Source organism: Myxocyprinus asiaticus, chromosome 26 (assembly GCF_019703515.2).
Source record: "Myxocyprinus asiaticus isolate MX2 ecotype Aquarium Trade chromosome 26, UBuf_Myxa_2, whole genome shotgun sequence".
Taxonomy (NCBI): domain Eukaryota; kingdom Metazoa; phylum Chordata; class Actinopteri; order Cypriniformes; family Catostomidae; genus Myxocyprinus; species Myxocyprinus asiaticus.
The window spans coordinates 46,852,501-46,865,000 of NC_059369.1; the positions used below are offsets into that span (position 1 = coordinate 46,852,501).

Below are 12,500 nucleotides of genomic sequence, written 5' to 3' on the forward strand. Positions count from 1 at the left end.
CGACACCTTTGAAGATCAGGTTCCTCGTGTGTTTGTCTTGGAAGGATCTCGGGGGCGTGCAGGTCCAAGACCGTGTCACATGTGCAGTTGAATATCTGTCAGGTACCCTATAGAAGGCCTGCACTAAACATACATATATAGAAATGCATGACTTTAAATCAGTGTTCATTAAGTCGGAGAGACACTTAAAACGTAATACAGTCCTGAATCATTACATCAACATGGCATGGATTATTTTATGTGGAATGACATAATCTGTCGATGGAGGTGAGATGGAGGACAACTTCTGGTTGCCATTATAGAGATTAAACATTTGTTTTATTGAATTTTGAAGCTTTATATCTGAAGTGGGGAGATCTAAGTGCTGCGGTCTCTGAGATTTGCACTCTTGTTCGTGACGGGGAATGACTCAGTCTGCAGACAGTTGTGGTCATGATCGGGTCTGTGAATGTGACAATGACATGAGTGACAGTACGGCGGATGGTGAACACATGCTTCTGTTTAAATACTTCAGTCATCACTTCCACTGTGGAACTTCAGATTTATTTTAAATTTAAAGTTAACAGATAATGTAGAGGATGTGCTTAAACCTTTATGTTTAGGAAAGGTTAGTCTAATAGGGACAACTTCATAAAGATGGCGGGAAAATCACTCCCTTTTCAAGAGTTATATAGATCAGCTGTTTTCAATCAAATGAAAATGGAGATAAAATAGTATGTGACAAATAATAAAAGTACATTTCATCACATGTATGTAATATGTATGTGACAAATAATAAAACCTGAACCTAAAAAAATAAATAAAATATAGATACATAATGTAGATACAGTGAAACTTGTGGAAATGCTCCTATTTTGCATTTTTCTAATTTAATATTGAATTTTTACATTGCAAATGATATTATGTGTATTACAATTTAAGAGAAAAGTTGAACTGAATTGAGATGTATTTCTTAGGTATTTATGTCTCTCTGCTGCTTTAATGGCAGTATGCAGATGAGGTCACATGATCAATGACACTCATTTACTTACATTTCATTATAGAGACTCAGTGCCAAAGTCATTTTACATCATATGTCCTTATTTTTTCCAAGTTTAAATTACATTTTGATTCCCAGATTTTTACTGTACTACATATTATTTTTTATTATTATCTGTTATGACTTTAAGAAGCTTTGTTTCATTTTTGTACTGAAACCGTGAGGACATTGCAGCCTACTTCTACTACAGATGATATTTCACGAAGCACACTCAAAACACTGTGACCTGAAAGTGCCGTCTCTCACTGTACGGAGGGAACATGAAGGACGGAAACAGCGATGGCCTAATAAAATCACCACGCTGCACTTTTCTTTTACTTTTGGCCTTTATAGTCACAGTATAGTAGAGAGAGTGCTGCTAATGATGGGACAGGAGGAGGAGTGTTTGAACCTGCATCATCTACATGAGCACCAAGGCTCGACATGTCAGAGCACATGCACTAACCATTAAAAAACTTTCAGAAACTGTCCTCCTGAGTTTTATATCAGTGATGAGTGTTGATTTACCTTACATCATCTTCTCTCTCTCATTCATGTCAAGGTTAAGGTTACAACCCAGCCTCCCTTGACAGTAATCACTGTGTCCATATTGAACTCTTGCCAGCAGCTATAGGATGTACAGTGACCACAAAACCTGTTGTTCACACTTAAAATATATGAATTTCAGTAGATAATAAGATATCAAACCAAGTGGCATATATGTTAGCCATCAGAGGCTGAATTGCAGAATTTGTTGAAAGCAATTAAATAATCAATTAAATAATTTTTTTATTTTATTTTTTTTATTTAAAATGGTAAAATACTTATAACAGTAGCTGACACTCTGAACTATATCACAACACGTCACGCATTACTAAAGTCTCAAAATTCACCTCAAAATAAAATCAAGATTTTTATAATCAGGGGCTTCCTAAAAACACATTCAACGTTATTGCATATGCATAAACTTTTTATGTGTTTTGACTGTTCGTTTACACGACAACGGCATTTTGGGGCCTGAAAACGCAAACATTTGAAAACGGGTTTCAAAGTGCAAGTTTTTGAAAATGATGCCGTTATCGTCTCTGTGTAAACATACAAAAACGTGAATTTGTGAAAACGATGACTGTAAAGGTTTCACCAGGAAGGAAGCGGGAAGCGGGTTGGCAGTCCAGATAAATCAGCTTTTATTCAGTGTTCAGCTTCACAGACAAAGTATAGGCTTTTCAGCTTCACGTAACACTAAACAGGTTCTCAAACACAGACGTGGCTTTCAGCTACATGCAATTCTCCCTCTCTCACTGGCGTCCTCAACGGCCTTTTTAAGCCCATCCCCGTTGTCACTGTAATGAGAAACAGGTGTTATGCATCATTAATCACCAGGTGATGGTCCTTACCACTTCCTCTCTCCCCAGTGACAGACACACAGTCACGTCCCGCTCCACATACCCCCACCGCCCGACTCAGGCCCGGGCAACGTCCGGCCTGCCAACTCCCCCCCCCATTCCTGGGGAGGAAATCAGCCACAACCATCTGTGGCCCCGGCCTGTGGACCACCTTAAATTTGAAGGGCTGAAGTGCCAAGTACCAACGAGTGATCCGCGCATTGGTATCCTTCATGCAGTGGAGCCACTGAAGCGGAGCATGATCCGAGTGGAGGATGAAGGACCGCCCACTTGATGGCAAGGCATTCTTTCTCGATGGTGATGTACTTAGTCTCCTTCAAAGAGAGCTTACAACTAATATACAGCACGGGCACTCCACCCCCTCCACCTCCTGCAAGAGCATGGCCCCCAACCCCCTCTCTGATGCATCCGTCTGTAAAATAAAGGGGAGAGAGAAGTTAGGAGCATGTAAATGTGGCCCACCACAGAGTGCAGATTTCACTCTCACGAAAGCCTGTTGGCACGGCTCCGTCCACTGGACCGGATCCGGTGCCCCCTTTTTAGTGAGATCAGTCAAGGGGCTGGTGACATCATAAAAATTAGGAACAAACCTTCTGTAATAGCCAGCCAGCCCCATGAACTGCCTCACCTCCTTTTTGGACTTGGGACGTGGGCAGGCCGCTATCACTGCGGTCTTATCAATTTGGGGACGTACTTGCCCATGACCCAAGTGGAAGCCCAGATACTGTACTTCCACCCGCCCAATTGCGCACTTTTTCGGGTTTGCTGTGAGCCCCGCCCGCCTCAGCGACCTCAGGATGGCTCTCAGATGCTGCATATGCCTCTGCCAATCATTACTATATATAATGATATCATCTAAGTAGCGTGTGGCCGGAGGATCTTATCCATGAGTTGCTGGAACATGGCGGGAGACTGATGTGCTCCGCCTCTATTCATTCGTTTAACTTCATAATCGAGATCCCCGACTCGCCGTGTAACCTCAAAGGGTCCTTGCCACTTGGCGAGTAATTTGGAGCTCGACGTGGGGAGCAATACAAGTACTTTGTCTCCCGGTGCAAATTGCTGTAGCTGGGCGCCCCTATTATACAGCCGGCTTTGCGTCTCTTGAGCTTGGAGCAAATTTTGTTGTGACAACTGACCCAGTGTATGTAGATTTGCTCAAAGATCAAGGACGTACTGAATTTCACTTTTGCTCTGGGAAGGTCCTTCCTCCCACGCCTCCCGTATGACGTCAAGCACCCCGCGGGGCTGGAGTCCATACAGGAGCTCGAACGGGGAAAACCCCGTGGAGGCTTGCGGGACCTCCCTGACTGCATATAATAGGGGGTCCAGCCATTTATCCCAATTTCTAGCGTCCTCGTGTACGAACTTACGAATCATGTTTTTAAGGGTTCGATTAAATCGTTAAACCAGCCCGTCAGTTTGTGGGTGATAAATGCTGGTGCGAATCCATTTAATCCCAAGCAAATCATAAAGTTAGCTTAGTTTTAGTGACAAACATTGTGACTTGGTCGGTGAGGATTTATTTATCCCCACCCTGGAGATAAATTTTAAGAGTGCCTCCACAACCCCGCGTGCCATGATGTTGCGTAAAGGCACTGCTTCCGGATATCGTGTTGCATAATCCACCAGGACTAATACAAACCCGTATCCGCGTGCTGACTGTTCTAATGGCCCGACAAGGTCCATTCCAATTCTTTCGAAGGGGACCTCGATTAATGGTAATAGCCGCAATGGCGCTCTTGGGGTGGCCGGTGGATTCACCAACTGACATTCACGGCATGCCGCACACCATCTGTGCGCATCTCCGCGAATGCCTGGCCAATAAAAGCGGGCCATTAAATGGTGTAGTGTTCTTTCCAGTCCTAAGTGACCCGCCATAGGATTGTGGTGAGCCGCCTGGAAAAGTGTTTCCTGATTGCTCCTTGGGACTAGTAACTGGGTTGTATTTTCATGGGTTTGAGTGTCCTGCGTCACTTGATACAACCGGTCCCTAATAACGGAAAAGTACAGTTATGTGATGGCGACATCCGGCTGGAGCTGCTGGCCATCGATTACTCTCACTTGGGTTCCCCTCCTGCATCATTCTGACGCTGAGCAGATGCGGACAGCCCCGGCTCTGCCTCCCCAGCCATTGCGTCACACATCACACACCGTGTTTTCGGTTTGCTGGACCCATCCGTACATAACGCTTTCAATAATCTTTTAAACCCCGGCCAATTTGTTCCCAAAATTAGCGGATGGGTGAGGCGGGAATTAACTACGGCCTCCACTCTATGTTTTACACCCCAGAATTGAATAACAGTGGTCACTACTGGGTATTCATGAACATCCCCGTGCACACACCTTACCAACACCTTGTGATTTGTACCCAAAGCCCTGTCATAAACCAAGCCATGGTGGATCGAGGTTTGATTGCAACCTAAATCCACCAGGGCTTGGTATGTACGCCCCTTAACCCTTACCGGTATGCGATACGTCCCAGCTCGATAAGGGGCAGACAGTGGCGTGTCGGGGACCCGGATCCATGTCCCCACTTCCATCACCAGGCACCGGTCCTGGACGTGTCCAGGCTTCCCACAACTCCAACAGACTGGCACAGGCTCCCCAGCTGCACCCATTGTGGCAGAGACATCACCCTGGGAAAGATGATGGAGAGGGGTAGGGGAGGGGTTTGGCGTATAGTGCAGCCTGCGGAAGCGGGGCACCGGCTTGGGTAAATATGACCCCCGTTTCCGGAGGGCAGGAACAGGTCGAGAGGTTGGAGAGGGAGGGTCAGAAGGGGGAGTAGAAGAGAGAGAGTAAGAGAGAGACTTGGATTGCTCGCCGGCTTCAGGGTAGGCCACCATGTGGGCTTCGCCCAGCTGGACAGCGTCATCCACCGACGTGGGCCGATGGCACTGGACCCATTCCGCAGTCTTCTTGGGCAGACGAACAGTCAGCTGCTCCAGCACCATCAGCTCTGCTCTATTATGTCCTCCACAGCGTGCCCTTCCCCAGCTAGCACCTATTTTTAGCAGGCATCCCGGAGCTGCTGGGAAAATGCAAACAGGCAGCTGACTTCACTCAGCGTAGTAGAGCGGAACCGCTGGCGATATTGTTCGGGGGTGTGGCCCACCCATTGCAGGACAGCGGTCTTCAGTTTCACATAGTCCAGGCGGTCCGCAGCTGGCAGTTGTTGCGCCGTGAGTTGGGCCTCCCTGGAAAGCAGCAGTAGCAAGTGGAGGGCCCACTGGGTTTGAGGCAAGCTGGAGGTGGTGGCTGAGTGCTCAAAGAGGCCCTGGAATGCCTCTCATCCTAAGGGCCCATCTTCATCAGGAGGAGCTGTGGCTTCATCGCTGTCTCTGGGGCTGCGGCAGAGGATCCGCCTGGAGCTAACCAGCTCCATAGAGCCTGCCGATCCTCGGACTGGGCCAGAGGAGCTCCTGGAAACGACGCTCCTGGGCGAGCAGGGCTTGGTGATGGGTCTTCTGGATGCTAGCCAGGGTGCGGATGACTTCGCCCAGTGGGTCCATGATGACCAGTCTTCCTTTAAATCCCGGGTTTAGGCACCAGTGTAAAGGTTTCACCAGGAAGGAAATCAAAATAAAATCAAATCAAATCACTTTATTGTCACATAGCCATATACACAAGTGCAATGGTGTGTGAAATTCTTGGGTGCAGTTCCGATCAACATAGCAGTCATGACAGTGATGAGACATAGGTGAGACATATACCAATTTACAATAACATCAAATTAACACAGCACAATTAAACATCTGTTATACACATAATTACACTCAACAATATACAAATAATAACATACACTGTACAGTATACAATACGCACTATATAGATACACATTATTCAATAAAAATAAAAAATTAAAATATATATAAAAAAGTATATATATATATAGAATGTACAGTATTGTACTGTATTGACATTCAGGCTGTCGGTTGATAGTATGTTGTTAAGAGAGAACATAATATAATAATAATATAATTTATGACAGTCCGGTGTGAGATATAAGAGTAAGGGTAATAAAGTGCAGTGCTGATGTATTTTGATCGTGGGAGATCAAGAGTTCAGAAGTCTGATTGCTTGGGGGAAGAAGCTATCATGGAGTCGGCTGGTGCGGGTCCTGATGCTGCGATACTGCCTACCTGATGGTAGCAGTGAGAACAGCCCATGGCTCGGGTGGCTGGAGTCTCTGATGATCCTCCGAGCTTTTTTCACACACCGCCTTGTATATATTTCCTGGAGGGAGGGAAGCTCACCTCCGATGATGTGTCTGGCAGTTCGGGCAGCGGGTTGGCAGTCCAGGTAAATCAGCTTTTATTCAGCATTCAGCTTCACAGACAAAGTATAGGCTTTTCAGCTTCATGTAACAAAGAGCAGGCTTTTCAGCTTCACGTAACACTAAACAGGTTCTCAGACACAGACGTGGCTTTCAGCTACACGCAACTCTCCCTCTCTCACTGGCGTTCTCAGCAGTCTTTTTAAGCCCATCTCCGTCATCACTGTAACGAGAAACAGGTGTTATGCATCATTAATCACCAGGTGATGGTCCTTACTGCTTCCTCTGTACCCAGTGACAGACACACGACCACGTCCTGCTCCACAATGACGTAACGTGCACGTGTATTACGTGTTCAGTCTATAGGCATGCGTGCGAGTATTTCAAAACAACGTGCGAGACATTCAAAACTACAATGGCGGACTACAGGACTGTGTTTGTGCTGCTCAAGATTTTGAGTTTATTGACGCTTCTCCAGCAAAGTGTAGATTTACTGCATCACTACTACGACCAGTGATCGCCATCTTCATTGTTTGTATTCACCGCTCTGTGGAAGAATGCTTATGTGCGCAGGCACATAGTGTTTCTTTACAAAGTGACATCACCAACTACTGGCCTGGCATGCATAATACACCGCTTTTATTTGTTGTCGTCTGGAAAAACGTTTCCGTTTTTAGTACATCGTTGTTGTGTAAACGTAACCCATGGGGGAAAACACAATACATCATCAAAATTAATACTTGAATCTTCTTGGGTTAAAGAGAGTTAACACAAGTACACTTTTCAAGCTAAACATTTCATAAAAAGAAGTTTGCTATTTTTTAACAAAATGATTGTGGCACTTTTTAAGAGTGCTATGCCATAAGTCATAAGCACAAAGTCAGTGGGCATGGCCAGGAAGTTTTGGTATTTTCTTGCAAGTATGCACTTAAGTCTGGGTGCAGATGGATTTGGTGAAATTGCATGTGCAAAGTGCTAATGGGCTGGATCAAGTGCAGTTTAATTCTGAAGTTCTCCTCCGGTTATTATATAGTCCATTCCTCAATCACCGGCTTACAGTGTTTTGTGCAGAAATATGGACACGCTCCTTTTATACGCTTGTAAAATGTGCTGCTCATCAGGATTTGGATGTAGACTCTGTTAAATTGTAGAGAATGTAAGTATTATTAATAAATCTACTGACACACAAATCATGTCTAGTATTAACAGTGATTGTATTTCACCTTTTGCTTGACTTAAAAATCACTCAGTGATAACAGGTGTAAAAATACCAATAAAAATCTGATCATACATACAAATTAAACAAATAAAAAATAAACCATGACCTATAGATAGTTTAACACTATTAGGGTTAGGCTACAACAGTGATGATCAGGGACATAATTTAATGTTTTCTATATTTTCTGAGTTGAGACATGAACTTTATTAACAGCTGCTGGAGAAATCTCCAAACTGCAAATGCAGGAACTGAGTTTAGACTTTGTGCTGAAAGCAGATGATCACTTCTTAGCGTAATGACCTATTTCTCAGGAAAATCACAAATTACGTTTGCGCCACTCCATTGACATACAATACACACACAGTGTGTGCGCACATACACCCACAGATAGCACAAACACTCCCACCCACGGCCACTGTGAGCAAACTGTGTGCTGGCATGAAAATTGCACTTAGAATTAACACTCTCACGAAATTGGAGAAGACGTTGTGCATGGTCGTTTAGTGAAGCGCTGCGCTTTGTGCGCTCATGAAAATTGAACCCATTGTGTTTGTCAGATGTTAGTGACACAGGTTGACCGTGAATGTGCTGAACTCCACCTGTGTTCCTCTGCTGTGTGAACTTGACTTCATCTAACACAATGAAATGTATTATTTTGTGAGTGTGACTTCAGTGTCCAAGTACTGTATGTTTTTTTCTTGCCAAAATGAAGCCTTTGTGCTTTAAGGAGCTACAAATCTTCAAAGAGCGTCCAGCAGTTTACAGGTCAGGACTCAAGAAATGAGGTTTTAATGGGCAATGAGAAGTTGTTGAGGTACAAAATGAAGTAACACACAGTTGTTTTGCTCTTTCAGGCAAGCAAGCCTCAATGATGCAGCTGAGAAATACTACAGACAAGCAGCGAGTCTGAGATCTAATGTGAGTACCAGACACAGCTCAACACATCAGACGTCTACACACATGATGCTTGACATGAACTGATTGATGTGACTCGACTGCTAACACATCAGTGACCAGCTGTACATGGAGCTTTGATGGCAGTTTTGTGGGTTTTACAGATGCTGTTCTGTGTTCTATAAAAATGTTCTGCATCGGTTAGAACTGAAAGTTGTGTAAAAACATCCTGTAGGCAGTACTGAACTATTGAAGCACAAAGGTGAATGAAATCCTAAAAAACCATAGTGACTAATCACAGCACATTCATTTAAACATTAACTGGCCTCATAGTCTTCCACTGTGAATGCATAAGTGGTAGGCCTGTACAATTAATCAGGATTACAATTACAGCTGCTGCACTTAACGTGAAACGAGTCAATTACAGCATTTCATTCAGGTGCACTGCCATTGTGTAAACATCCTAACATTTGTTGTTGCTGTTGTTCCGTTGTGTACATGAATGCAGTTGCAAATCAGAAGTGTTTAAACGAGTTTAGAGGCTAAAATGTCTGGACTCTTTGCACCGGGTTCCTGACGTCTTCAGGGCTGATTGACTCCTGAGCAGCTGTTTCAACAAAGGTCACAAGATCTCGTCCACATCTGGTTCTGCTGATGCTGTCACTGCATGCCGATATACTGTTGTGAGGAATACTGTGTGATCGAGGGGTGAAGAGAGATGGTGGAAGAGGAAGGAGGAGGTCAGGAAACGTCTTGAGGCCACAGCGGGGAAGATTCCCCGATCATAACCGTTCACTTCCTCTCGTGTGACAGTATCTGTAGTTGAAAGTGTCTCTGTTGTGGTGTTTCTTGTTCATTTGTTTTACGCTGGTCTGTCTTTGGTATTTCCAGCACCTGGAGAACTATTTAAAAAGGCAGAAATCAGTCTCTCTTCTAAACAATATACAAACACAGATGGGTATGAACAACAATGGGTTGTACTTTAAAAATAAATAAATAAATAAATCTTTCCAGTTAAAGGTGAGGCCATTCAGAATTCATTTCATGTGAGTTAAGAATGTGCTGTTTGTTTATAACTGAGACCAGTTACTCTAAACATGGAAGACATGTAGAGACAGAGAGAATAACAATCTCGTCTCGTAGAATGAACATCAACTACATTTTTGCAAACTGACTTTTACGTGATGCGTTCTATGTTTTGATGCAGTTTCCTGGTGAAATGAAGACTAGAGATGCTACAACAACTGTTTTTTATTCACTTTCACACAAATCACGAGTACAACGGCTGATTAAGACTTTATAAACACTTATTTTTCACACTATTACTCACACACATTTCTGATATTGAAACACTTTTACTATAACACATCATTTGAAAAACTATATATTTTAATGCTCGTATTACAGACTCACCTACATTTACACACTTATTCCAGTGTGATTAGATTCTGCGGTAGCTCACCTGATAGAGTGCTGGACTTTGAAGGCCATGCAAGCTGTAACATAAGACGAAAGTGTCACTGAAGTGGCACGAGATGAAGTGCTTGCTTCAGAAAATTTGCTTTTCATTTTGCATTTTGCTTTTAGGACACTTTAGGTTTCACCGTTGGTTAACTTGGGTAAGGATGTAAGGATTGATTTCAGATCACTATTGGTTAGGTTTAGGTTAAAGTTTTAGGTTAGGAAAGTATGTTTTACTCAATAAAACCTCCATCTAATATTCACCTTAAAAACCTCGTCTAGTGACGACACCATTTTACTCGCTTTTGGCGCCCCCCACTGGACATTTCACTGGGAAACTGCAGCCAAACGTGTAGTGAAGCATGCAGTTTTGTTTGCAGACATGTTGCCACAGTCACGTAATGTTCATGAGATCAGGCTGGAGAATAAAGTTCTTTAGATTTCATTCAAAGTTGTGTAATCGTATCAATATCATTGATTTGAAAGAAGGTAGCACAGAAAAGCAGTACTATCAGTATCAGTATTGAAAGAATTGCATATCGGTGTCGGCACACATATTTTGTATCGATGCATCCCTAATTGTTGGGTTGTTTACTTTTCAGTCCATTTTAGGAACTAAATTGCAGTGGCAAAGATATCCAGTGTGAATGTGCTTCTAGAAAGTGCAGTACTTTTTTAAACCACTTTTATATACGTTTGGTTTTGCGTTCCATAAATGGTTTGATTTAAATATTATTTGCTCATATATGTCACCTGAGTGCAGTTAATGCCACAGTTTGCAGTTCATTTCTCTCTCAGTCTCATTTTGAGGTTTGACTTCTCTATGTTGGGTCAAATAACTCTAATATATTACTTCTGCACTTCTGCAATAATCGTCTCTTTATTTCCGTGTGGAACGACCTGGCAGCTGGCCTGAACAGTCAGTTAGTGTAAGATTTTGGGTTTTCCTGTCCTGAGTGTTGAAGAATATACGGCCGTCCCCACTCAGAGGTGGCAAACCAAGCATTAAGCTTATCCAGAAATGTTTTTTTAGATTAAATCATGTCGCTCTAGCAGTTATTATTATTTTTATTTTTTTACATATATGAATTGCCGTGTGTTGGCGATTTCATGCCAGCTTTTATTTTGTCCCCAACCGCTGCAGATGAATGTTTTTGAATGCCCGTGTGAGGACTCTGCTGGCCTTGCGTGGTATTCTGAGATTAGTTTAGGTGTATTTTGATTTACATGTATTTCAAATCGCCTTAAGCGAGAAGAATCCGCGTATTCAATATGTTGTTTCCATTGAAGCCTGATGCAGTCAGTATTATTCGTGTGACCCTGACAGAAGAAAACCAGATGATGTGTGTCCAGAAGAGTTATAGACTAGAGAATAACACAGAGTTTCAGGCTAAATTCATGGACCTCAGAACCCCAAAACATTTAAGAAATGCCAACGACAAGGGCAAGTCTTTCTTTGCATTAGTTAGTTTTCTGAAGAATAAGCATGCCAACAAGATAAATATTAAGCCCGTTTGGAGGAGAGATTTTAAAGAATGTACTGGTAACTCTTGTCAGTGGAGACTGGAGCTTTTAACATTTTGAAAGGCTAGCGATGTCCAAATCGTGAATGAATCTGTTGTTGTTCACAAATCGTCATCTATTTCTTTTGTGAACTCTGATAAATGTCTTCTTTTGAAAACGTCTCTTTTTGTGTTCCATTAAAGAAATAGTCATACAGGTTTGGTTTGAGGTTGAGTAAATGACAGAAGCTTCATTTTGGGGTGAACATCAAGACTCTTGCTTTCTTTCTTCTGTAGTATCCTGCAGCCCTCATGAATCTTGGAGCCATTCTCCATCTGAACGGGAAACTCCAGGAGGCCGAGGCCAATTACCTGAGAGCCTTGCAGCTGAAACCGGATGACACCATCACTCAGTCCAACCTGAGGAAGCTGTGGAACATCATGGAGAAACAGGGCTTGAGGACTCATGGACACCTTTGACTAAAGAGCACCTTCACTGAGGTTTTGAGGGAAATGTTCTCTCTCTGCTCTCACTACTGAGGTAATCTACATCCAAGAGCAGACTAATGAAGTCTTCAGAAGCTCAAAATGAGAGCAGCTACTGTATGTTTGGTACAGTGGAGAACATCTGGAAGACTCTAAAGCTGTAGAGCTCCCCAGACCTGTCAAGAACCTCTCTAGAGCATTTTGCTTTTCAGAGGTCTTCGAGAACTCAAAAGAA

General features: G+C 43.2%; 1 protein-coding gene across 2 annotated transcripts in view; it reads left to right on the top strand.

Annotated features, from left to right (window-relative positions):
- The window catches only part of LOC127417065 (protein O-mannosyl-transferase TMTC2-like), a 140,060-nt gene that overhangs the window by 125,518 nt on the left and 2,042 nt on the right, over positions 1–12,500 (top strand). The window contains exons 11-13 of one of the 2 annotated variants that reach the window (XM_051656777.1): positions 8,635–8,687; positions 8,777–8,840; positions 12,077–12,217. In XM_051656777.1, coding sequence (XP_051512737.1) covers positions 8,635–8,687; positions 8,777–8,832 — 109 coding nt within the window. In that variant the 3' untranslated portion in view covers positions 8,833–8,840; positions 12,077–12,217. Of the gene's footprint in view, positions 1–8,634; positions 8,688–8,776; positions 8,841–12,076 lie in introns of both variants that reach the window. The other variant, XM_051656776.1, reaches the window with a different exon arrangement.